The sequence below is a fragment of the Xenopus tropicalis genome, chromosome 5, assembly GCF_000004195.4.
Source record: "Xenopus tropicalis strain Nigerian chromosome 5, UCB_Xtro_10.0, whole genome shotgun sequence".
NCBI classification, from domain to species: domain Eukaryota; kingdom Metazoa; phylum Chordata; class Amphibia; order Anura; family Pipidae; genus Xenopus; species Xenopus tropicalis.
In genome coordinates this window covers 87,381,747-87,409,052 of record NC_030681.2, presented here as the reverse complement: position 1 = coordinate 87,409,052, position 27,306 = coordinate 87,381,747, and the positions used below count along the sequence as shown (strand labels likewise).

The window sequence follows — 27,306 nt, the reverse complement described above, 5'->3', positions numbered from 1 at the left end:
TGTCTGGGGGGGGCAACCATTTTAAGAAATGGGTGACAAATGTGAAAAACATTTAATACAGTTTTGTTGTCCAATCCGACTAACAACTTCTTTTTTTTTTCTCTCCCTTCCATTGAACGCTGGACTGTGTCTGTTACTATTTCTGCTAGACTGTGGGTAATGGTAGTACCGTGGTCAGGGCTGTATTTACACAAACACCCAAGGGCCTGTGCCTATGGCAGCAGTTTTTCCTTTATGAAAAAAAATATATTTTTACATATATCTGGTCATGGAGCTGAGGGGGATATACCTGTCTTTCAGCAATCATGTTCAAAGACTATACTTAGCATGCACTGATTAGGGATGAAAAGGGGGCAGCTGGTCGGCTGATGCCTAGGGCAGTGCCAACAGTTAATAAAGCCCTGATCATAGGGGTGTGCCAAAGCTCCTTGGCCCGGCTCTGACCCAAAGCCAGTCTGGAGCCACAACAGAAAGCAGCCAGAACACTGTAAATACCAGTCTGGAGTCAGGAATTTTAGGACTTTTTCTTTACTTCTTTGTGCCCAGTTGAGTGTAATCGGTTGCCTAGATTGTTTATCTGCAATATTTTTTATCCTTTATACCTATCTACAGTAAGAAAGTACAGGACCCAGGCAGCTTTCTGAGCTAGATTGTGCCCAGCTTGTAGCACTCTTTGCCCCCAGAATTATATTTTTACCACATCTTATGAATATTTTGTAACTAGTAACATTACACCTAATTCTTTTAATTCCTCAAATAAACAGTTCCTAACTTTATGCATGTATTGCATATTTAGGTTGCTTTGTGTCTTCTATATTTAGAGTAATTGAGCATGTGCAGCTTCTAGGTACTGTTTGTGGAGCTGATTGTTTTGCAGTCACAGAGCACAGAAAGGTTATGCACTTGGGTGTAACTGATATGAACTTTGAGTCTGTGTTTTCTGTTCTCTGGATTTATCTAAAATGACACTTCCTGAACACTGCCCTACTATACGATAGAAATCAGTTAATGAGACCAGTTTTCTAATGGAGATTAGTTTATGTTGTATTCTGTTATGTATGTTTGCAATAAGAAGCTTTATTAGCTATAATGTTCTAGCTAAGTAAACAGATAGTAAATATCAACTAGATGCAGTGCTGGGGCAAAGTTGCGCAGGAGCCATTTCTTACAGCTAACCAGGGAATTTTATTTGCAATCAAATTTGTTATGCAACATTTACGGCCTCATTTTAATGCCTCAGCAGATTAGTTCTGTGGCCAGAGTAAGTATCATTTATTTGGTTGGTAGTACAAGGTGGTTGAAAAGGTAAAAGTGCTACATTTTATGCTAGTCTGGAATGAAAATTGTAATCCTAACAAAAAAACAGCTCTGTTTATATCAGGGTTATGTAGGAGTGGAAAAAGATCTGTAGCAAACAATGTCATAAATACAATTTACTGGGTCCCACAAGTTGCTATATAACCCTTCATCCTTCAGAACCTGGAGAAGATGATTTGCTTCACTCTTTGATGGACACTTTTAATTTGCACAGTAACCTATAGTAACCAACCATTCATCATTATTCATCAGTTTGGATACCCACCGAGCTCTCTGATAGGTCTCTCCTTCTTCCTAGCATTATGTTTCTTATTGAATAACAATTAAGGTGTGAACTGATATAAACTGGGTGTAAATTGGCTTAAGATTCTATGCAGATTAAGGGCTCTGGCACACAGGGAGATTAGTCGCCCGCGAAAATGTAAATCGCCGGTGGGATGGCATACGCGGCACCGCGATTTCAGTGAAATTGCGGAAGTTTCCCCTCAAGGCAACTTCTGGCCTTGTGTCACCTATCACTATGATGTCTATAAATCCTAATTAGCTTTGCTTACCTTTATAGAGGATCTCTGAGTCTCTTTTTCTTTGGAGTAGGTGTTGCATTTCTTTAATATGCCTCTGGGTAGGGCAGGACAAATTTCAATGTGTCCAGCTAGCTCCTTGGCAGACAGGCAAGATTTCATATAAACTACCTTCTGGTTTGGCCGTGTACCAAACTATTATGTGTGTAGGACTTCAGTCTGAGTGATGCCTATTTAGAGAGAATGTGCTGCATGATGTTATTTTTAATTCATGTTTAAATGCATTTTCAATTTTAGATTAAGGCCTTTGCTGATGTTTTTCTGTACTTCCCCTTTACTTTCTGTACTTTGTTTTCTTACATCCTGCAGACAAGCAGGATTTGCACTTGTTTCTAAATTTACAGTAATTAACCAACAATATGCCTATCCAATATGTTGTGTGCTACAACAGCATTGTAAGCTACAGTAATATAGAGATGTTCCTACTTAAATAAAATCCTACTTAATAAATTTCCGTTTTATGCATTATGGGAATACTTTAGGTCAGTTCTCCGCCAGTTAATAATTCAGGTCTATAGTCAATTCTAATACAATAACATTTATGGCATAATGTTTTAATAGAAAAGCACACAAAAAATATTCTTTAAAATAAGTTTTCTTTTAATGCACTGGGTGTTGGGTGAATGAGTTTAAAACTGCTTGGGTTCTGTACTAACATGTTGCTAGAGGTGAGCAAGACACTAGGGAATTTTTATCTGGGTTCTTTTTTTATTGTTAACTCGCTTATTAGAATTCATTGCAAACTGCATATATACATATATATCAACTCCAGCTCAGGCTCTCTCTATATATATATATTCATTTAATTTTGCATACGTCTCCTTTAGCAACTCAGTAAAGTATGAAATACAGTGTATATAGTGGTTTTCTTGTCTGTCCATTACCATCACATGTTAATAGAAATATAGACAGATGTACTATGCTGCATATTTTGGGAAGAGGAGCCCTATTAGTATTCTCTGCTGAATATAGCTAGGCTAGAAAATTTGTGTCTTGGAAGTGGAAATACTGTGTCAAGTCTTCCATGCTTTCAGCCAAGAACAATCTGTTTCTTGCAGCTCTCATAAAGTATGAATATCTGATATTCACAAATGGTAATATCATATAATAATAATTAGTTAATATAATTATAAAATATGGCCACTTTGGACACAAAAGGGTTGATTCACTACGGTGCAATAAAACGAGCGCATGCGTTAAAAATTTTATCACGTCTTATTTTTCGCATCTTAATGCACAATTCACTAAAAGGATATTTGCGTTAATTTAGACGCGATGCTGTTTGCGTTATTTAAGTCACAAAGACAATTTTCGGGCGGTATTTGATGCAACGCACGCTAATTAAGACAGCGCGCTACTTGTCGCGCACGCTAATTAACGCACATGCGCTACTTTTCGCACGTGCGTAAAACTACTTTTTTTAAAATGCCCATTTCCCTGCAAACTGGAGGATGCATCACTCTAGGACCAACACAGACTTGAATAAATCCCACTGCAAAGTCCATATTGTGTTGCCAAAAGCTCATGAACTGTACTTTTCTATAATTACTGCCTGCCCCAAGTAGGTGTTTGTAGAAATTGCAGCATTCCCTTTAGTACTTCAAATCAGTCTTTTCCAGGAGCATTTCATAATGTTTACAGCCTATGCATAAACACCAATAAGCTGAGACATATTTATTTTCTTGAAAACATGCATGGCTATTTTTTAACTGTATGATGTTTCTTGAGTGGCCACAACGTGGGGGCTTTAACAGGGTCGGACTTGGGGGTGAAGGGCTCCACACACTCAAGGTACCTCCGCCAACGCATCCCTTGCAGGGGCCCCCACCACGCACCCCTAACCCCCCCCAAGGGCCCCCGCCCAACATCATCCCCTGAATATGTGTATGTGAAACGCATCAGGGGAGCACATCGCTGGCCAGGAGAAGAGTCATCAGGGGAGGACATCACTGGCTAGGAGAAGTGGCAACAGGGTCAGGTATTTTCCCAGAGTCCCGGCGGCCCAGTCCGACCCTGGGTTTCAGTGTAATTACAGATAACTATCAATACAAATGGTATATGAAAGGAAAAATCTAAGTATAGTGATGAGTAAGGGCTCTGGCACACGGGGAGATTAGTCGCCCGCGACAAATCTCCCTGTTCGCGGGCGACTAATCTCCCCAAAATGTCATTCCACCGGCAAAAATGTAAATCGCCGGTGGGATGGCATATGCGGCGGCGTGATTTCAGTGAAATCGTGGAAGTTTCCTCTCGAGTCGCGGGCGACTAATCTCCCTGTGTGCCAGAGCCCTAATCTGTCCCAAAATTCACAAAACAACAAGAAAATTTGCGAAATTTGTTGCACAATTTTTTTGCTGCCCATGTCTTTTTTGTTGATCGCGTCTTTTTTGACACAACTGTGCCCAATTTTGCCATTTTTTTTCCATAATTCGGAACTTTCTGGATAACAAGTTATAGTTTCATAAATGCAAGCCCTCTGCCCATAGCCCACATGCCCCCACTGCAACTGCATGAACCCCAGCCAGCTGTTCTCCCAATACCTGGTGCCAACTGCACCGTTGTACAATGAGGTGGCAGTTGCCAAATGTGCAAATACTACTTCCCAATCACCTCCATGGAGTCTGTTAAATTGATGGCAAGTGCTTGTCAGGTGATAGTTGTGTGGAAATGCAACAATTAACACACATTTCTGTAGTGGAAACAGTCCCCACTAATTTATTTTGGTTGCTTGCACAATTAGCTTTTGTGTGCACTTTAATGGGGCCTTGTTTATAAACACTGGGCAGATTTGCACATAGGCAGTAACTCATAGCAATCAGTGACTTGGATTTTTCAGCCAGCTGCAGGTTAAACAATGAAAGCAAACATTTGAATGGTTGCCATGGGTTATTGCACAGGTTTAAATGTGCCGTTTGTGTGCAAAAGGATCAGTTGAGCAAGAGTGTACTTTTTCACAGAACATTTCATGCATCAGCATGAAAGAATAGCTTAAAGCAGTGATCCCCAATCAGTGGCTCATGAGCAACATGTTGCTCCCCAACCCCTTGGATGTTGCTCTCAGTGCCCCCAAACCAGGTAGTTATTTTTTAATTCCTGACTTGGTGGCAAGTTTTGGTTGAATAAAAAAGATTTACTACCAAATAAAGCCCCCTGTATGCTGACAGTGTGCATAGAGGCTACCTAATAGCCAATCTTAGCCCTTATTTGGCACCTCCATGAACTTTTATGATGCTTGTGTTGCTCTCCAAGTCTTTTTACATTTGACTGTGGCTCACAAGTAAGAAAGGTTGGGGACACCTGGCTTCAAGAGATACTGTCATGATGTACTTTGTATTTCTAAATTACACTGTTTACATAGCAAATAATTCACTCAACCATTTAAAATTTTATTCTTGAACCAACAAATGTATTTCTTTAGCTGTAATATTGGTGTGTAGGCAGCCATCTCAGTGCATTGTGCCTGATTCTGGGCTTTCAGAAGGAGCCAGCGCTACACATTAGAACTGCTTTCAGATAATCTGTTGTTTTTTTTCCTGCTCAGTGTAACTAGAGGAGTTATGAACCAGACTAGGATCTCTTACTATTGAGTGCTGTTCTGATATCTACTTGAAGCTGCTATCTTGCTGCCTTCCCATTGTTCTGCTGCTCGGCTGGGGGGGAGGGGGGTGATATCACTCCAATTTGCAGCTCAGCAGTAAGGGCTCTGGCACACGGGGAGATTAGTCGCCCGCGGCAAAACTCCCTGTTCGCGGGCGACTAATCTCCCCGAGTTGCCTTCCCCCTGCCATCCCACCGGCGAACATGTAAGTCGCCGGCGGGATGGCAGACGCGGCGGCGCGATTTCGCGCAAATCGCCGAAAAAGACTCGCGAGGCAACTAATCTTCCCGTGTGCCAGAGACCTAAAGTGTGACTGAAGTTTATCAGAGCACAAGTCACATGGTTGTGGCACCCTTGGAAATGAAAAATATGGCTAGCCCCATGTGAAATTTCAAAAATAAATGTAGGGACCCATAGGGTTAAGCTCCCTATGGCTTTACTTCCCTACTTTTCCTTATCTGTACTGTTATTGGGTAGACCCCCTATACTCAGGTTACAGTTTCTTAAGCTATCCCTTACAGGTTTAGCTGATTTGACCACTCCCCTTGGCAGACTATATAGTGTCTTGCACAAGGAAGTGTTTTTCTCTTTGGCTGCCGGTCTGCTACCTGAAGCAGATCTCCATTGAGCCTGGGTTCAGATCCGGCCCAGTAAGCCACTATCCATCCAAATTAAGTCGGGGACAGGGCCCCGTGAATGAGGAAAAGACAGTATAGCAGCATATTTCATAGCACCCTCTAGAAGTGGTGAGTTCAGACAGAATTATACAGAAAGAGCAGCCATTTGCTCCATCCAGGATAATAGCAAAGGAGTAGTCTTCCTAACAGGCATTACTGGCCTTAGATTAGGGACACAGAAGTGCTAGGGAAATAGGTTAGCAAATATGCCTTGCCCTAACCTCCAAAAGAGCATGGGACTATGCCGGTGAGCTTTCCTATCTATCACGCTGTTGTTGTTCTACCTGCCCAATCCTCTTGATGAGAAGGGATACACAGGGGAGCATCATATTTCTGCTATTAATCCATCTTTACACCAATTGTATAACTGCATACTGCATAACATCTATTAAGTGAGTATTGAAGTACCCTGAATACCTTTGTCTTGGACAAATAAAGTACTATCCAGTTCATTCATAAGAATCCTCTGGCGTCCATTTATCTCTATTGCACCACACTACTGCAGCTAGTTGTAGTTCAACAACCCCTCAGCTCCATTATATACCTCCCACGTAGCGGAGGCCCACTCCTGTGCATTAAGGTCGCATGTAACACATGCTCTACAGCAGTGCTGTCCAACTTCTGTTGTACCGAGGGCCGGAGTTTTTCCGAACTACGTGGTGGAGGGCCGATAATGGAAGCCAGTTTTGACCACTCCCCTTTTTGAAACCGCACCCACTTGAAACCACACCCATGTTATCACATGACCATACCCATATTAATGGTTGTAGTACAGCAAAAACCTTCCATACTCTGCCTGCCCTACCCTGCCTGTGTGTGCCATACTCTGCCTTCCCTACCCTGCCTGTGTGTGCCAAACTCTGCCTTCCCTACCCTGCCTGTGTGTGCCAAACTCTGCCTTCCCTACCCTGCCTGTGTGTGCCATACTCTGCCTTCCCTACCCTGCCTGTGTGTGCCAAACTCTGTCTTCCCTACCCTGCCTGTGTGTGCCAAAATCTGCCTTCCCTACCCTGCCTGTGTGTGCCATACTCTGCCTTCCCTACCCTGCCTGAGTGTGCCATACTGTGCCTTCCCTACCCTGCCTGTGTGTGCCATACTCTGCCTTCCCTACCCTTCCTGTGTGCCATACTTTCACTGTGTGTGCCATTCTTGGCTGGTTTGTGCCATACTTGGACTGTGTGTGCCATACTCTGCCTTCCCTACCCTTCCTGTGTGCCATACTTTCACTGTGTTTGCCATTCTTGGCTGGTTTGTGCCATACTTGGACTGTGTGTCCCATACTCTGCCTGTGTGTGCCATACTCTGCCTTCCCTACCCTTCCTGTGTGCCATACTTTCACTGTGTTTGCCATTCTTGGCTGGTTTGTGCCATACTTGGACTGTGTGTCCCATACTCTGCCTGTGTGTGCCATACTCTGCCTTCCCTACCCTGCCTGTGTGTGCCATACTGGAAACCACACCCATGTTATCACATGACCATACCCATATTAATGGTTGTAGTACAGCAAAAACCTTCCATACTCTGCCTGCCCTACCCTGCCTGTGTGTGCCATACTCTGCCTTCCCTACCCTGCCTGTGTGTGCCAAACTCTGCCTTCCCTACCCTGCCTGTGTGTGCCAAACTCTGCCTTCCCTACCCTGCCTGTGTGTGCCATACTCTGCCTTCCCTACCCTGCCTGTGTGTGCCAAACTCTGTCTTCCCTACCCTGCCTGTGTGTGCCAAAATCTGCCTTCCCTACCCTGCCTGTGTGTGCCATACTCTGCCTTCCCTACCCTGCCTGAGTGTGCCATACTGTGCCTTCCCTACCCTGCCTGTGTGTGCCATACTCTGCCTTCCCTACCCTTCCTGTGTGCCATACTTTCACTGTGTGTGCCATTCTTGGCTGGTTTGTGCCATACTTGGACTGTGTGTGCCATACTCTGCCTTCCCTACCCTTCCTGTGTGCCATACTTTCACTGTGTTTGCCATTCTTGGCTGGTTTGTGCCATACTTGGACTGTGTGTCCCATACTCTGCCTGTGTGTGCCATACTCTGCCTTCCCTACCCTTCCTGTGTGCCATACTTTCACTGTGTTTGCCATTCTTGGCTGGTTTGTGCCATACTTGGACTGTGTGTCCCATACTCTGCCTGTGTGTGCCATACTCTGCCTTCCCTACCCTGCCTGTGTGTGCCATACTGGCACACACAGGCAGCCTACAGTGACACAATGCTGGCACTGCTCCTACTGTCTGCACAATAACTATATATTAAAAAACTTTTTAATTGCAGTACCACTTCAGTATATGTCCTTTTTGTAGTGTGTAGGGATTATTTGTGGGTTTCTACTGCTCTTGAGGTGTGAACAGGGGAACAATGTGGGTGATTACAGCCTGAGCCTGAGGTGTGAACACTGCAGGGGGTGAACAATGCATAGATTAAAAGGTGTGAACAGTACAGGGGATTACATATTTAAACAATACAGGGGGATTACAGCCTGAATCTGAGGTGAGAACCATGCAGGGGGGGCAGTTAATCTCAGTACTGATACCATTTAAAGCTTACACAAGAGTAAGCCATCAAAGCAGCCAGACAGGTGGGGGGCCACACAGAGGGGGGTCGCGGGCCGCATGCGGCCCGCGGGCCGCCAGTTGGACAGCACTGCTCTACAGCATGCTACTAGCCTGGGTTGGCCATATTATAGCCAAATAGGTGTTACATAAATATAAAAAAAAATCTGTTTTCCCTTCTGAAAAATGGATTTTAATACAGATTTAATACATTTCTGCTGGAGAAGCTTTAATAACTGATACATTTAAAAAAAAACAAATGTTTTTCCATGACAGAATTTCTTTAAAAAGTTGAATGGTAGGAAGATGGTTTCAGACACTTTGACTACTTAAAACATGGTGCTGAAAGTTTCCAGTATCAGCCTGTGTGCGTTGCCATTAGAAGTACATATTTTTGAGATTCTGTAGGGAATCTAAAGGATTAACTTCCAATAATCTGTGGCATAAGTAGTTGGCATCATTCCCCAGGCTGAAACTGTACCTGTTAATGCAACTACACACAGAAGCGTACAGAAGTGAATCTTCTTGCTTTGTGTGCCCTTGCCCTTATAGTTCAGCTTAACAAAACCTTCTTCCAACACCTCTGCATGGGCTCACCTAAGAAAGGGAGTCACAACATAACTATCCAGCAACTGGGTTAAGATGGGATTTTTATACTGTACAAATAAGCATTCTTTTCTATAATGTTTATACTGACTGCTAGACATGGAACCGACGTACGCAGATCCTGGTGGAACATAACTTGCTGAATGGAGTTTACTCATGTATTACCTTGTGGTGGAGACCAAGACAAAATGTTTTTGCGTAAGAGCCCTTAGGATTCAACACTTGTTTTTTGGAAATGAAGAGGCTAGATATCCCAGCAGTACTGTCTCTCTTGCATCATTATCTGTACAAGGTGTGGTGCATCATGGAACAATGAGACATGCATCAAGTCTCAGCAGAAAAGAGAAAGATTTTTGCTTATGCATGTTTAGGCTTGCAGTCTAAAAGTAAGGTAATTAAAAGATCTCTTTTAGTATATCATTATTTTATAGGCTACATATAACATACAGGCACCACAGGACCAGTAAATATGTAATTTTTTTTAAATGTAGCTGAATGGAAAACTGTAGTATTGTCTGCTTAGGTGTTTGTACACACATATTTAACACATTGCATATAGTGCTTGTCTGTGATTCTCACATATTACAACTCTATACAGAAAACACCTCCTCCAACCTGCATTTTGTGTCGTCTTTCCCCCACCCTCATGACAATTCATAGACTGTGTATGCATTGCTCTCATACTAAGGTAGAAGTGAGGGCATACGTAACTCACACCCATGGGGGTGCAAACACAAGGTTGACCAGTTCATCCACTTTTATTTCAAAGTGGCAGGCGTAGGACCCAAAAATGAGTGTTTGGAATAATAAAGAACTATGAAGTAAAAATGAGAATGTCTGCTTGGCCAATGACTCATAGTGATGCATGTATGAGGTTGTACAGCAAGCAAGCATGGTCATTCCCTCTAATTTCTTGTAGGCTACATGAGGTAAAAATTACCTTTTGCATTCAGTGCCCTGAAATCTATGAAGCACTTTGTATAGATGTGTGGTATAAATTATAAAGCTGATTGAATTCGTCATCAAGGCCTGGTCCTGATTGCTGGTCTCTGCCTGCTCCCCCCTTCCCTTCAGTTGCGCCAAAGTCCCTCCTCTGCCTATCCCTGGGAGATTTGTACAGCTAGAACCTAATCAGAATGAGAGAATAGTATAGGTATTGGCATGTAGAACCAGTTTATACCATCAGTAACATAAGTTTGCAGTGCATTCAGCCTTTTCCCTGAGAAGTTTTAAGGCAGGGTATATTTTTAATGCAAAATATTCACAATGACAGCAGATCTTTAACTTAAACATAAAATATTTTTTTTTATGTCTCGTTTTTTTCTCACTTTACGTATGTGTTTTTTGGCATTACACAATTGTTTTTTTCTCAAAAATTTGAGAATTTTTTTTAAAACCCATGAATGTTAAAGAAAACTTTATACATAGTAACATAGTAAGTTAGGTTGAAAAAAGACAAGTTCCATCAAGTTCAACCGTAATGACTATATATAACCTGCCTAACTTGATTCAGGGGAAGACAAAAAACCCCATCTCTCTAATTTGCCGCAGAGGGTAAAAATTCCTTCCCGAATCCAAGATGGCAATCGGAACTAGTCCCTGGATCAACTTGTACTAAGAGCTATCCAGTGTCGGAGTGGCCCACCAGGATACCAGGAAAACTCCCGGTGGGGCCAGGTGTCAGTGGGCCCTCTTGCTTCGATCTATTAGCCCATTTAATAGTCATTCCCTATTTCTGTATGGGAACATGGAAGCTTGATAAATTGAAGAATAGAGTATAGTATATATTGAAAAGAGACTAGGATAATAAAGAGTTTGAGGGAGGAGAAGAATAATTAAAGTTTTGAGAGTGGGCCCATGATCCAGGTTTTTCTGGTGGGCCCCTGCCATCTCAGTCCGACACTGGAGCTGTATTCCCTCACTTGCTAAAAAGCCATCCAACCCCTTCTTGAAGCTATGTAATGTATCAGCCTGCTGTTTTTTATTATTTTACTCAGATTTGAATACCCAAATGTTTATGGAGGATTTTGTATTTGGCCAAATAAAATAATAATAATAAACAGCAGTTACGCAGCTATTTTATTCTACACTGGCCGTCAATGTAGATTGAAAAGTGACCCCGCTACATGTGAAAAATTAAACACCCTCAGATAGGTCAAATGTATTGGGTCTAAAACTGCCTGTCTGTTCTAATGAGGATTTTTTCTTAACCATGCACACAGAAGTCTATTTTGTAGTAAGATTAGATATGACTATAAATAAAGTATTTTGCAGTAAGATTAGATATGACTATAAATAAAGTATTGTAGCAATATGAACATTAAGTATGTACTTTGGTCTCAAGTTCATAGGTGTGTACTGATGATCAAGTAACCAGTGCTTTCAGTAGCAAGGAAAGTGCAGGGAGCCGTAGCAGAGCATTTAACCACAGGTTGTGACAGCTGTTCCAAATATCTCCCCTAAGCAAACTTCACTTCTCAGTTGCACAAAACCACAAAAAAAAGGAAAAAAAGGACTTTGTATGCAGTTTAATATGACTAGCAAAAAGCATTGTTCTATCTTGCATAAAGTGCAGCAAAGGGTGCACAGTGCATTTTCTTTGCAAGCTGTCTCCCACTTTGCACCTTGAAGCACATAAACCTATGTTTCCCAGGGGCAGGTGGAGGGAAGCATGTAAGTAAAGAGACCCGTACTAACAGTGTGGCTATGCCAGGTGCTAAGGACAGGGCTTCCTTGTGCATATTAGTGCTACCCTGACACCTCGTACAAGATTTGAAATCAGTCATGAGGTGCAAAGTCGTAAGTCACAAATGCTGAGCGAATATTAGTAAGGGAGCACAATTTTGTATCCCCTGGTTCTTCTGCACTTGCATTTGAGGCATTAGTAAGTGACCACTAACATCTTATAAAGGGATAATGACATATTCCAATTTTAACAAGAACGTGTCACTATGCCTACATAGTGGGCATGGATGTGCCCCCTGCCTCCCACTAGCTTGCTGCTTATTAACCTCTTTCGCTATCTGAAAGCTGAGCAGCTTCCTGGTTTATGTCACGCTGTGGGGGTAGGGCAAAGTTCTCACAGGCTGGGGCACAGTTAACATTTGCCTTCCAGCCTGTCACAACATTGTACTATTTGTTTGGGGGCTCACAGTCCTTCCCACTTCAGATAAAAAACTGATTTATATTTCAATTAGCGCTCGCGTTCACCCAGTTAAATAGTAGGTTCGGGTGCTTATGCCCCGAACCTTTCGCTTATTATTTTTTTCTCTCTTCGTTCTGGGGAATATATGCTCATATGTAAGTTCAAAATGCAGGATGTTCACTCACCACTAGCATGGGGAGATTCAACTTCAATAGCCAGCACAAAACAGCATGCACTCGTCTGACTCCAGGACAGCGGATAAAAATTCAAAAGAGCTTTATTAAAGATAAAAACCTAACATGTTTTGTGTGACTGCACACGTATTCATAGGTACACAACATTGTCCCTTCCCCAAGTGCACCATCCATTATGAAGCTGTTCAACTACAAGCCGAGCCAAAAAAGATAACTAATCTTTCTGTGGGGCATTAGCCTTAAGGTGGCCATACACGCACCGATATTATCGTACGAAACCTCGTTTCGTACGATAATCGGTGCATGTATGGCATGTCGGCGTGTCGACCGATATCGCAGGAAGCTGCTGATATCGGACGACTCGCCGATCGGACCAGTTTGAAAATTTTGATCGGGCGCCATAGAAGGCGCCTGACCAAAATTCTCCTTTCAGAGCTGAATCGGCAGAAGGAGGTAGAAATCCTATTGTTTCTACCTCCTTACCTGCCGATTCAGCCCTGAATGGTGTGTGGCGGATCTTACGATGTTTTGTGCGACCGATGGTCGTACGAAACATCGTCAGATCGCCACGTGTATGCCCACCTTTACTGTATTTTGTACTTAGTAGTAGTTACCTGTGTAATGTTGCCTACTTATACATTTAATAATTTAATGTTGTGTCTAATCAGGGCAAAACAAAGTTGTTGTATTTGCTTAAGGGTTTTATAACCAATTGTAGCCAATAAATATAATCTTTTGAAAAGATAATGATAGTGGGATACCTGGCATGTGTTGTAAAGGACTTTGAACTTATTCAAATGAAAGTGACAAACTTGGTATGTTAGTTATCGAGTGATATAACTTTATTGTTAAATCCTTTATCCTTTGTATGTACTGTGTGTTTTAAATTAACATGTCCATTTATTCCCCTTTGTTTCTTGGAAGTTTCCAAGCTTTGTTGTTGGCATTGTTTGTAAGTATTTTATGTTGATTTGCAAGGATACGTTTGCATCTGTGTTAGAATAATGAGTGGTTCAGAGCTCCATTATACTCTTATCACTAGTGTATGCACATAGACTTGACTAAACTAGCAGAATTTTTTAACAAGCTTAGATAATAGCAAAGGCTGTTTAATTGAATTCATTTTTATAAATAATGATTGTCCATGTAGGTTCTGATGTTTGATGCCATAATAATTTCCCCCCACTTGCCAATGGCCACACTTACAGAAGGCAGGAACTTATGGTAGGCCCACTCGCTTTTGCACCATAGGCACATTTCCCTTTGGTCGACCCCTAATTCCGGCCCTGGTGCTGTGGAACACACCCATAGTTTTTGTGCTCCAAAACGAAGTTCATAAATCTGCTGAAATGTAGTAAATAAGGATACACTGCCTTCCCTGGCAGAAATGACCTGTTTTGATTGTAGCGGTTCTCTCTGAAAAGACAACAATAATTAAAGGGCCCTGTGTGCCATGACATTAAAAACAAAAGTACCACTAAAGAAAAACTGACTTTTTCAAGCCTTAACCATTATGTTATATATGTATAGGTAAAATGTATGTGCACTATAAGTTATTTAGGACAAAGCCTTCTAGTTCTATAGATTCCATATCTATATCTATAGCAGCCATTCCCAACCAGTGGCTCACAAGCAACATGTTGCTCCCCAACCCCTTGGATGTTGCTCCCAGTGGCCTCAAAGCAGGTGCTTATTTTTTTAATTCCTGGCAAAAAACTTGAACTGTGAAAAAAAATCAAACTCAAACGTCGATACATCTCCTTCTATATCTGATAGCGATGTAGTATAAAGATTATATATCTGTATCAAAATATATACAGTATATATATATACAGAGATGGAGTGACAGCACACACAGGAGTTTTCACACAGGAGTCTCACACAGGAGTCTCGTAGTTTCAAAAAAATAAATGTGAGGCTTTATTCAGTCCAACGTTTCAGTTCCTAAATGGGACTTTCATCAGGGACAGCAACACCACAGTGCAGTACAAATGCTTATAATTCCAAAAGGGCGCCAATGTTGTTGCTAGGCAACCCCAAACAAACATTGAAAGTGAATAATAAACACAGAAATAGTATATAAACACCACCGAGTGTGCAAAAAAAATCATATACACACAAGACATAACCCGACATAGGAAAAACATTAATGGGAAAGTGATTACACAGACCTCATTATGTGGCTTACAGTGATCTCCAAGTCTCTCTTATAATAAATAAATGGATGAGTCCCATATTTTAAGCCACCTCTAGTTCTGGACGAAGGGCACGTGTCCATCTGACATCCCCTGAAGCCCAAGTTTCTGAGCACAAGTATAAATGGTTTTTGCCATTGCTAGGCAACCAAAATAGTGGTGAGCAGGCATCAAGTGTCCAAGTGCATCGGCAATACTTATACGTATCATGCGCCTGCAGGGCCGCCATCAGAAATCACGGGGTCCCTCACAACAGAATTTTCTGTGCCTCCCCTCCTCCCACACCCTGCTCCCCAAAGGCCCCTCCTATCAGTACAGAGGCAGTACACAGACATTGGTAGCCAGGGCCCCCTAAAACATTGGTAGCCAGGGCCCCCTAAAACATTGGTAGACAGGGCCCCCCTAAAACATTGGTAGCCAGGGTTACATTGCTAGCCAACCCAGGGCCCCATAAAACATTGTCGGTCCTCCCCCAGTGTCCTCATACTATTGCCCGCTCCCCACTGCAGCATCCTCCAGCTCCCCCTAGCATCTTCCAGCTCCCTCCCATCACCCTCTCTAGCATCCCCTAGCTCCACCCTAGCATCCTCCAGCTTCCCCCCGGCATCCTCCCCAACATCCTCCAGCTCCCTCCTAGCATCCTCCACCTTTTTAAAAGGTTGCGCCCCGTGCGTACGTGACATCACACAATCAAATTTCCTGCTGACGACCAATGACCCAAGGGCCTGTAATTCTTTAAAGGGGGCCCGTGCTTAAAAACTGTATCACGGCCGGGCCCCTTTTAAAGCAACAATCGTCTGGGCCCGGGACAACAGTGCCCCCCTGATAGTGGCCCTGTGCGCCTGTGTAGAGTTACTCAGCAGTGCGCTGTCAGGGTGTACGGAAGAGCAGTGAGCCCACAGCGAGCACCCTGGTCACCGCTAGGGTGCCCTGATGACGCTGTGCTAGACAGCTAGAAAACATATACGCCTTCCATCCTGAAAAGAGGGGTCATGTGCCCCCCGTGGGGCATGACTCCATAAGCCAAAAGGGGCATGGGTACACCTACTACCCATGGATATACCTTATCGGGAGAAGTGGTAATACCAACAGTCGCCACCAGAGGTCGTGTTTACACTCATAACATTGTAACTGAGTGCTACATTGTCTCTAAGGAGGAAGCACATAGTAACAAAAGTAAGAAACAAGGGAATAGTAGCATAAAAATATCCACATTGTAACAATCAGTATGTGGTCTGTAGAAAATTTGAGATCCAAGATGTTGAGATCCAAGAAGTCAATGTTCTCCTTGTGATGATTTAGTGTGAGTTTAATGGGGCCTGGATTGCCCCATCAAACTCACACTAAATCATTACCAGGAGAACATTGACTTCTTGGATCTCAACATTTTTAAGGCAAATGGGGGCCAGATTATTTTGTAAGTTGAATGACGGAACTCCATTTTACATGCCACAGCTCAACTGATATGGGCAAAATTCAGCTCCAAGAGATGTAGACACCGAGCTAAATATGGAACATACACAGAACAAGCAAGCAACACCATTAATTTTCACAACCACCTTCTCATCCACCTCTCGGGCACTGGTGGAAAGCATCAATAAAAATTGGCCCATGATCAATCAGGACGAATCTTTGTCCCTTTACCAGGCCCACAAGCCCCTAATGGGTTACAAAAGGGGTAATAGTTTAAGATACTTATTGGTCAAAACTGAATTTAAAAACTCAGATGGCAAACAGAGAGACTGGCTCTCTTCATACAAAAAACTTGGGTGTTATAAATGCCCGGATTGCGTCACATGTAGGTGCCTACTAACTGGCCCAGACTTTCCACCCCCACATACTTTCTACCTTTGTTGTGTACATTATTACTTGTCCCTGTGGTTTGTATTATGTGGGTAAAACTAGGTAAAGCTCTCAAGGAGGGCGAATCAAATCAACCGGTTTCCAGACATTTTCTAAATATGCGACACTCTCTGCCTACCTTCAAGTGTATGGCTATTGACTACCAGCCTCCTCTATCCAGGGGAGGCAACAGGGACCTGGCCTTACTTAGGAGGGAATCTCGTTGGATACAAAACTGGACTGTGTGGCCCCATGGGGCTTGAATGAGACTTTACCATTAGGATGCTTTGTCTAAATTCTCTTCAGGATATGTAAAAAAAGTTTTTTCCTCTTTATATATTTATAGCTAATCATATTTTCTATTACAGACCATAGACAACCACATACTGATTGTTACAATGTGGACATTTTTATGTTACTATTCCCTTGTTTCTTACTTTTGTTACTATGTGCTTCCTCCTTAGAAACAATGTAGTACTTTCCCTGCTGAGCCAAATGGAAACTTCTTCAAATACAAATCACATTCAGAGTGCCCTAATAAATTATGCCTATAACTGTATTTTCTTTGATCTTATCAAAAAAGTTCTCTAATTCTTTTTGTTTTAGGCTCTTGGAAACCATGAGTTTGACAACGGTGTCTCTGGGCTTTTGAGCCCCTTTCTCCAGGAGGTTAAGTTTCCTATTCTGAGTGCAAACATTAAGTCAGATAAACAACTGGCTCCAAATATTACTGGCTACTATCTCCCTTATAAAATACTAGAGGTTGGCACTGAAAAAATTGGTGTAATTGGCTACTCATCAAGGGAAACTCCAGTTTTATCAAATTCAGGTACATTTTATTTTCTTCAATAGTGTTTGTTTATACTTGTCTCTGTTTTGGTCAGATATTCATGTCTGGAAATGTATGTGACAAGTGGTTTAATTAAACAGCCTTTTACTTTTGGATTAGCCACAGTTTTGATGCATAATAATTGGCAAAAAAAAACATATTTTAGTGAAAAAAAATAAAATACGAACATAAGTAAATGCCCCCCATAGAGACTGCACCGATGGCTTCACCCATTCCTCACTCAGCAGGAGTTCTTGAGAAGTTAATGTTTATTATTGTTCTCCCTAAATGTAACATTTTCTGTCTGTTGCAACAAAAGCATATTAAAATTATTGGCATCTGGGAATTTCCAGATCTTCCATACTGCTGCCTCATGCTGGAATCTTGGCCGATAAAAGCTGCAGATGAGTCGGAAGCTAATCTGTTGAGTATGGTGCCCTCAGTTGGGCCTCCCTGACTGGTATCTGGTCAAAAATAGTCAGCTATCGATTGAGCAGGTTTAAAAATCCTTGAATCGAGGATTGCATCGGCATGTTAATTCTGTCCTCACCCCAAAGCCCTGCATTCCTGTTTCTTTAATCCGATCGGTTAACCCAGGGGTCAAGCAAGTGGATCACCATGATATCACCCACCCTAAGGTGGGCATATTGGGGAAGGATCTGTTTTTTTAACAATTTAGCCAAACAAGCGGATCTTTCAGTGTCTGGCCAGCTTTAAAATAGGGGAAATCTGTCAGGGACTCACAAAAAAAAGAGTTTTTTTGTTTGCACCAATTAAAACATGTTGAGCTCATAAATAAAACATTAAATGCTATAAACATCTTGCCAGATTCAATTCAATGGAAATATTTATTTCATAAGTCAGTTTACAAATTCCCCTCTGGTGTGGTCTATGATATATCTAGTATCTATGTTGCAGAAACTACAGGTATGGGACCCCTTATCCAGAATGCTCGGGACCTGGGGTTTTCTGGATAAGGGGTCTTTCTGTAATTCAGATCTCCTACCTTAAGTCTGCTAAAAAAATAATTTAAACTGTAAATAAACCCAATAGGCATGTTTTGCCTCCTATAAGGATTAATTACTGTATATCTTAGTTAGTATCAAGTACAAGGTACTGTTTTATTATTACAGAGAAAAGGAAATAATTTTTTAAAAATTGAATTATTTGCTTATAATGGAGTCTATGGGAGATCGCCTTTCCGTAATTAAGAACTTTCTGGATACTGGGTTTCCAGATAAGGGGTCCAATTCCTGTACTGGAGTGCCAGAGGGCTATAGACTAAATAAAGTTTTTGTGTTTTCTTACAGACTTGGGTGCCAAATTTTAGTTTTGCTTTGTGGATCTCCAAAGACTTGTCATACTTTGGCAATCTGATGATCTTTTTACTTTAATGCATATATATGGGCATTCAATTTCAGTACAATTAAACTTGGTACCTTCTTGTTTTTCAAAATATTATGCCATCTAAGGGCACTGCCACATAGGGCGGATTCTCATGGTTTAAATTCGATATTCTGTAATCACCATTTTGTGCATGTTGGGATGAAATACATTGCTAATCAATATTTCTTTTTTTTTATTTTATTCCTTTAGGCCCACATTTAGTGTTTGAAGATGAAGTATTAGCTTTACAGCCGCAAGTGGATAAGCTTCTTACTCTTGGTGTCAACAAGATAATAGCTTTGGGGCACTCTGGATTTGAAACAGATAAACTTATTGCTCAAAAGGTTAAAGGAATCGATGTTGTTGTGGGAGGCCATACAAATACTTTTCTTTACACGGGTAAGTTATATCGAAAGAATGTATGTCATGATCAAAACAATTTGTTCCTTGCCCTATACTAAGCTCCATTCAGCAGGAAAATGTTAACAAAAAGCATCCATGTGGGTGCTGTTCCAAACGGAAAAAGATGCCCACCTGTTTTAAATAACATTTAAATGAACTAAAGATCTAATCAACTAAAACCATAATTGTAATTATTAGTACAATTCTACCAAAGTATATACAGTGGTGTGAAAAACTATTTGCCCCCTTCCTGATTTCTTATTCTTTTGCATGTTTGTCACACTTAAATGTTTCTGCTCATCAAAAACCGTTAACTATTAGTCAAAGATAACATAATTGAACACAAAATGCAGTTTTTAAATGAAGGTTTACGTTATTAAGGGAGAAAAAAAACTCCAAATCTACATGGCCCTGTGTGAAAAAGTGATTGCCCCCCTTGTTAAAAAATAACTTAACTGTGGTTTATCAATTTCAATTTTCAATTTCAATATCAATTTCTGTAGTCACCCCCAGGCCTGATTACTGCCACACCTGTTTCAATCAAGAAATCACTTAAATAGGAGCTACCTGACACAGAGAAGTAGACCAAAAGCACCTCAAACGCTAGACATCATGCCAAGATCCAAAGAAATTCAGGAACAAATGAGAACAAAAGTAATTGAGATCTATCAGTCTGGTAAAGGTTATAAAGCCATTTCTAAAGCTTTGGGACTCCAGCGAACCACAGTGAGAGCCATTATCCACAAATTGCAAAAACATGGAACAGTGGTGAACCTTCCCAGGAGTGGCCGGCCGGCCAAAATTACCCCAAGAGCGCAGAGACAACTCATCCGAGAGGCCACAAAAGACCCCAGGACAACATCTAAAGAACTGCAGGCCTCACTTGCCTCAATTAAGGTCAGTGTTCACGACTCCACCATAAGAAAGAGACTGGGCAAAAACGGCCTGCATGGCAGATTTCCAAGGCGCAAACCACTTTTAAGCAAAAAGAACATTAAGGCTCGTCTCAATTTTGCTAAAAAACATCTCAATGATTGCCAAGACTTTTGGGAAAATACCTTGTGGACCGACGAGACAAAAGTTGCACTTTTTGGAAGGTGCGTGTCCCGTTACATCTGGCGTAAAAGTAACACAGCATTTCAGAAAAAGAACATCATACCAACAGTAAAATATGGTGGTGGTAGTGTGATGGTCTGGGGTTGTTTTGCTGCTTCAGGACCTGGAAGGCTTGCTGTGATAGATGGAACCATGAATTCTACTGTCTACCAAAAAATCCTGAAGGAGAATGTCCGGCCATCTGTTCGTCAACTCAAGCTGAAGCGATCTTGGGTGCTGCAGCAGGACAATGACCCAAAACACACCAGCAAATCCACCTCTGAATGGCTGAAGAAAAACAAAATGAAGAATTTGGAGTGGCCTAGTCAAAGTCCTGACCTGAATCCTATTGAGATGTTGTGGCATGACCTTAAAAAGGCGGTTCATGCTAGAAAACCCTCAAATAAAGCTGAATTACAACAATTCTGCAAAGATGAGTGGGCCAAAATTCCTCCAGAGCGCTGTAAAAGACTCGTTGCAAGTTATCGCAAACGCTTGATTGCAGTTATTGCTGCTAAGGGTGGCCCAACCAGTTATTAGGTTCAGGGGGCAATTACTTTTTCACACAGGGCCATGTAGGTTTGGATTTTTTTCTCCCTAAATAATAAAAACCCTCATTTAAAAACTGCATTTTGTGTTTACTTGTGTTATCTTTGACTAATAGTTAAATGTGTTTGATGAGCAGAAACATTTAAGTGTGACAAACATGCAAAAGAATAAGAAATCAGGAAGGGGGCAAATAGTTTTTCACACCACTGTAAAATGTCCAAAAAGGGTATCATTTATGGATGTATGTAACTTTGTGCATTTATTTCAGTCTGTATTGTGATAGATTTGCCCAGGTTGTTCCTTGCCTTGACTTCATCCTGATTTATTTTTGACTCCTCTAACCTGCAATCCCTGATCTATTCACCTAGAAATGCTTGCTGTTCTTGGTTTTGCTAGCTCAGCCACTATGGGACCATTTTAGCATTTTACAAGAGTTTATTTCCAGAAATTAATTGTCTGAATCCCTCCCCCATATTATTAACACACATTTATAAAGCAAGAAAAATATTCCACAGCATAGCTCATTGAAGGCTAGGATTCAGACGGGTGTTAGGGCTCAGTGTTGTTGGTGAGCAGATCTTTTTAAAATGTGTTTGAATGCTCAAAACAATATTTGGAGGACAATATGTTGCCCTAAACTGATGTACAATATACTTTTTATTAAAAGACATGTAAACCCTCCACAAAAAATTTAATCAGTGAACAGCCTCTTTGAAATATTTAAATACCTGCCACTCTGGGTCTGAAAAGCTTAATAGTAAGGCTGTGGCATCCCCTTAATCACTTGGAAATCCATCCTCTGACCCACTCGTCCCCCTTCCTCAGGAATATACTTTGGCTCTTGGCTTCTGAGCATGCTCAGTTCTTCTCAACTCAAGTTACTAAACACACCCTCCAGTCTTATAGCAAATGAAGATATGGCACTGCTGGTTTCCATAGAAACTCTGCTCTAGCTGTGCACTGTGCTGGAGAAACATGTGTATGTGTCAGAGGGAAAATGGCTGCTGGGTGAAAGCTGTTATTTGTTTTATAAAAATGTGATGTGCTGGCAATCAGAGAGAACATATGCAGTACAAATGATGCAGTTTGGGTGGGGAAGGTGTGCCCAACCTTTATGCGTGGTAGGAAAATGTAAGGTTTACATGTCCTTTAAAAAGAATGCTTAAAAGTAATATGGTCACAATAGCAACTTATCTGCCTACTGAAGTTTATGTATTATGACCTAGCTTTGTAACTTACACTGGTTGTTTGACAAGCTTCTATATCTAGGTGCCAAAATGGAAAAAACTCATCCCTGCTCCCCCCCAGACACTTGTTACAGAAATGGGCATTATAGCTGAGGGGATAGGGGCATAGACTGTTCTGTTTTATCATAGAACAATCAATGAACAATATGTTCTCCCTCCTGAGCTTTGATTACTGTGAAATAGCATAAAGTCAAAATGACACAATCTCAGTATGTTAGATAACTGAAAGAAGTCTGACGGTGCGGGTAAACAGCATTCTGATTTGTGAATTTTCTTGCATCTCTTACCAAGTTTTTACCATCTATATTAAAGAACTATGGGACAGTTTTAGCATTTAAATCCCCTTTAATTAGATGACTGCAAGGATGATAAGGTAATGCTATCAATTGCAGTCTGCCAATGATTGACCTACAGAGGTATTTTTGTTGGTTTTGCTACGGCAGTGTTCAATGTTGGTATATCCTTTATTTTGGCAAATATCTGCAAGGTATTTGCTGACACTGGAAAAATATATAAATTGTGTTGGTGTTTCAAAATCATAGCAAGATCTATTAAACAGCAGTTGCTTGTTATTTCTCAGCATGCCAGGACAGTAACACAGGGATTTCTTGCACCTCTCAGGCGTTGGCATGTTTATCAGTGGCATGCATGTCTTGCCTCAGTGATAAGTGCTGCCAACTAGTTCTATAGTTTGGAGCACAACACACAAGATCACATATAAGTGTTTTGCTATTTATAAAGTGTCCCTTATTTCCACCTATCTTCAAATGCTTCCCCCATTCAGCCTTTAAAAGTCACAAACAGTATGCAAATCGCCCAGAATCAACCCAAAAAATGGTTAAACTTGGATCTGCAATATAATATGGGGTTTTAGAATGTATTTTCTGGAATGGGATTTTCCTAATGATTCATAAATTGGAACATCATTTCTTAAGGTTACTAAAAACATTTTTATTATAAAAGAGAAAAAGCAAAATCAGTTGAAAAAGGCAATTGTTTTTTGTTTTTTAATTGGTTGTATGTGAATTGAGTTTACTATATTTTGGAGCTTTCTGAATAACAGGTTTCTGGATAACAGATTCCATACCTCTGTAACTCTATCTTAGCTAAATAAGGCCTTGTCCCGGCTAGTGATGGTAGAACATGTGTCACATTGGACTTTCTTACCCAGCTCGGGTAGGGAAGGGAGTAAGGGACTTGGTGTTGCGCAAGGGCATCAAAATTAAAATGGACACCAGAGGTTCTTGCAAACAAACAACAGAGACACTCCATCGAGTTAATACAAAGCAAATGAGGTAGAATTGTAGTTGATATTAGATACAGTCATACATAGAGCAGGGTTCCCTGACATCCCTGTGGAGCCAGCTTAGTAAGTTTTAATATACACCTTTGGAATACTCAGCAGTAGTGGTCCAGATCCCAGACAGCAGAAATGGTTCAGGGTGTGAAGCACAAACAGCCTAAAGCCCTCTTCAGTACTGCGGTCTCTTTACTATAGGCCAGTATTGCTGAGAGAGATCTACCTCTGGAATCAAATCTTTGTTGGAGCACAAAACTGCTCTTTCTAGCTTGCCTAACTACCTAAAGTTCCTAGAATGTACTCCTGGCAATTGCTAGTCTTGTAAATGGCTAAACCTTGTTTACAGCATCTGTTCCCATGACTTAAATAAGCCCCGCTTCCGCCCAACTCACAGGTTTACCATGGGTTGCGGTCTGGCCCGCACAACACTACAGGCTTCCTAGACACCTGGAGAGAGGATGGTAAGCCAAAGAGGAAGTGCTACCCCTTTCCAATCACTTTATTGAAGTGTGACAGAAAGTGGTAACTAACTTATGAGCCAATAACATTGAAACTAACATTTAAAGCCACAGGGACAATTAACCCTGTGGGTCTCTACACCTATCTTTACAGTTAGTTTAGGGTAGAAACTAATGGAAACATATACTTTTACTAACTGCTGGCCAGATTGGAACATTGGATATACCGGCATTGTACCTACTAATGGAAACATGTACTCTTAGTGATAATTATATATTTGCGCTTAGTCATCAATAATAAGTTGTATCTTGGAGTGCATATTTTGTACAGATTTACAGTTATTATGTTGACATATTTGAAGTCTGTACATGCATATCGTTTTTTGTTTGACCAATGTTAAATACATCATGTTTATTGGCAGGTCCTCCACCTTCCAATGACGTCCCAGTTGGTGAATATCCTTTCAGCGTCATGTCTGATGATGGCCGTTCTGTACCAGTTGTTCAAGCATATGCTTTTGGAAAATATCTTGGATACTTAAATATTACGTTTGATGAACAAGGAACTGTGGTGCATTCTTTCGGAAATCCAATATTGCTTGACAGAAGCATTCCAGAAGGTCTGTGCAATGAAATACAACATTTTTCATTATTTCCTGTACATCAAAAATTAAAGCAATTTTAGGTTGCTTTCTCTTTATAAAAAGTTTTTCAACTTCAGAAACACATATAACATTTAATGCCACAAAGTTAAAATGACAAAAGATCTCCCAATCTGATATCACAGCTGCTACCTTGCTGGCACTTTACCAGCCTAGTCAGTAAAAATGACATTTGATACCTATGTTATTAATAGGGAAGATAGAAAAAAATATAGAAAGTTTCGAATTTTTGTTTTTGTTTAGGAAAAGATGACAACCCTATCTGCTATTTAAGGAAGTCATATATCAAACGTCACTAAACAATTAGTCTGCTTGCTGCTATACTGCATACGGGAATTGCTGTGCAAATTTGGATTGTCAGTACGGGTATTATATGTTAGTCTGGGTCAAGTACTTTGTACTGTAAATCTTTTCAACTGCTGTTTTATAAACCTTTATAATGCATTTACTTAGAATTAACCTGAGTTACCCTTAAGCCACTGAAATATAATAAATCTGTTTTTATAACTAGTTTCATCTACTAATTATTTCCCTTACTGTTTCTGGGACACAATCCAGCAGCCAGTCAGTCCAGAGTACGGGGGTGGATTGTCTGCCCTGGATAATGCTCACTTTCTGGGCAGCAACTGTAAATATAGAATAAATGACTACCGGTGGTGCATAAAACTTTTTTTCTGTACCAAACAATTGAAGCAGCTAAACTGATATAAACTGACATTCTGAATTAATTCACTCTATACTATATGATATGCCACTATATATCTGGAGTTTATCATTAACCAATTCTCAAGCAGACACTCTTAAAAACACAGTCCCTGCCTGTATGAAGAATGCCATTTATAATTCCATTTTATGATATCCCTTCATATGATCATCAATCCCTAGAATCTTAGAATGGGAATTGAAACACAGTAGGAGCCATGTGGAGGTTATGAGTAATTTTTAAATTGGTCTGCAGTCAAAAATGGCTGCTTGGGAAATATTAAAATTGCAGACTGACCTAGTACCACCTTTACAGAATGACCTTTTACCTGCTGTCCATGGTAAAATATATTGTGCTGGGTGTCAAGGACCTTATGGAGAGTACCACAGATTTTACATGTCCTGGTTGCTGTTTTAATCTATGCCAGCAACATAAGAGAAGAAGAAGCTGTTAAAAAATAAAGCAAATGGTCAATAAATGTAGAATTTTTTTGTTCAATTTCCATGAGAACCAATGGTAACATATAAATATCTACTGGCCCTTTATGATATAGTAATGCTCAGGTAATATTCAGGTAGAATTACTTGAAATTAATGGAATGCTCTCGAAGAAATCACTTCTAGCACACACTGGGCTCTGCCAAAGCTTTACAGAGCTTGTAATCACCATTTAACAAGAACACAGTAGCTGAGAAATGTCATTATATGGAAAGTATAGTTATAGATTAGCAGACCTTAAGGCTAAGTACACAGGAGTCAAGTTAGTTGCCCAAGATAGGTTGCTACCGTGGGCGACTAACTGCTCCAAAATGCCTTTCCACCGCAACAAGAGGAGTGATGAGTGGAAAGGCTGAATCATCGCTTAGGCTTTCCAAAGTCACGCGAAATTGCCTGCAGGAGGAAATTTCACACAACTTTGGAAAGTCGAAGTGATGCCTCAATCTTTCCATCAGCGACTCCTATTGTTGCTGGTGGAAAAGCATTTTGAAGCAGTTAGCTGCCCACGGTAGGAGCGATCTATGGGTCCTTAGCCTAATGGTAATGGCATACTTGGATTCCTTGACCTTCCCTGGGATAACTTTGGTATCACAAGAAAACCCAGATATCAGCTTTTTGTCACAACAACTGCTTGGTACTGGAGGTAGTGAACTTAAAATTGATACCTACCTTTTGTCTACTTTAATTACTGTTAAGTTTGAATTAATAACCAAATAAAATATTATATTCCTTTTTAGTTATATATTTATCAGAGGCATTCAACTTTTATCGATTAACAAGTGGGCCTTTTATTCCTTTCTCCTCTAAGATGCAACACTCCTAGGAGAGGTCAATCAATGGAAGGAAGCGATAAGGAATTACTCTTCCCAACCAATCGGGAAAACATTAGTATATCTGAATGGTTCCTCTTTGGAATGCCGTAATCGAGAGTGCAACATGGGAAATTTAATCTGTGACGCTATGGTAAGAAACTAGCTACGGTGCTGTTAATCTTAAAACGACATTTGGCAAATATATGTATATATTCTGTCTAGGTTATGATTATACTGTATATATTGAAAACTGGATGCAGTTACTTTTCAGAATGTATTTCTATAAGAAAATCTCATTAAACCTATGGTAGATATATCCCTTTTTGTTCCTTTCCAGACTTTCCAAAGTCTCCTTTTTCATTTTTACCTCCCCAGTTTCTCCCCAACTGCCCCACCTTTGCAAGTTCTCTCCTTACAGAAACTATACAGATTTACAAACTAAAAATGTTATGTTTTGGAGTTTTAAAATTCTGTGAATATTAGAATGACTGCAACTGTTTAAATGCAGATTGATAACAACATTCGGCATCCTGATGAAGTGAGGTGGAACCACGTTTCTCTCTGCATCTTGAATGGAGGAGGAATTCGAGCGGCGATCGATGAGAGAATTAGTAATGGTGTGTTCAGTTTACATTTATATTATTATGAAGTATACCTAAAGCAAC

The 27,306-nt window shown here is 40.9% G+C and overlaps 2 protein-coding genes across 5 annotated transcripts in view; one reads left to right on the top strand and one right to left on the bottom strand.

Annotated features, from left to right (window-relative positions):
- The window catches only part of nt5e (5'-nucleotidase, ecto (CD73)), a 53,794-nt gene that overhangs the window by 12,684 nt on the left and 13,804 nt on the right, over positions 1-27,306 (top strand). The window contains exons 2-6 of the mRNA XM_002933927.5: positions 17,308-17,530; positions 19,127-19,315; positions 24,390-24,587; positions 26,638-26,792; positions 27,150-27,258. Coding sequence (XP_002933973.1) covers positions 17,308-17,530; positions 19,127-19,315; positions 24,390-24,587; positions 26,638-26,792; positions 27,150-27,258 — 874 coding nt within the window. The remainder of the gene's footprint in view (positions 1-17,307; positions 17,531-19,126; positions 19,316-24,389; positions 24,588-26,637; positions 26,793-27,149; positions 27,259-27,306) is intronic.
- The window catches only part of snx14 (sorting nexin 14), a 74,926-nt gene continuing 70,890 nt past the window's right edge, over positions 23,271-27,306 (bottom strand). For all 4 annotated transcript variants that reach the window (XM_031901817.1, XM_031901816.1, XM_031901818.1 and 1 more), the window contains 3 exons: positions 25,661-25,779; positions 25,167-25,255; positions 23,271-24,589 (listed from right to left, as the gene is read on the bottom strand). In XM_031901817.1, the coding sequence (XP_031757677.1) occupies positions 25,195-25,255; positions 25,661-25,779 (180 nt within the window). In that variant the 3' untranslated portion in view covers positions 23,271-24,589; positions 25,167-25,194. The remainder of the gene's footprint in view (positions 24,590-25,166; positions 25,256-25,660; positions 25,780-27,306) is intronic.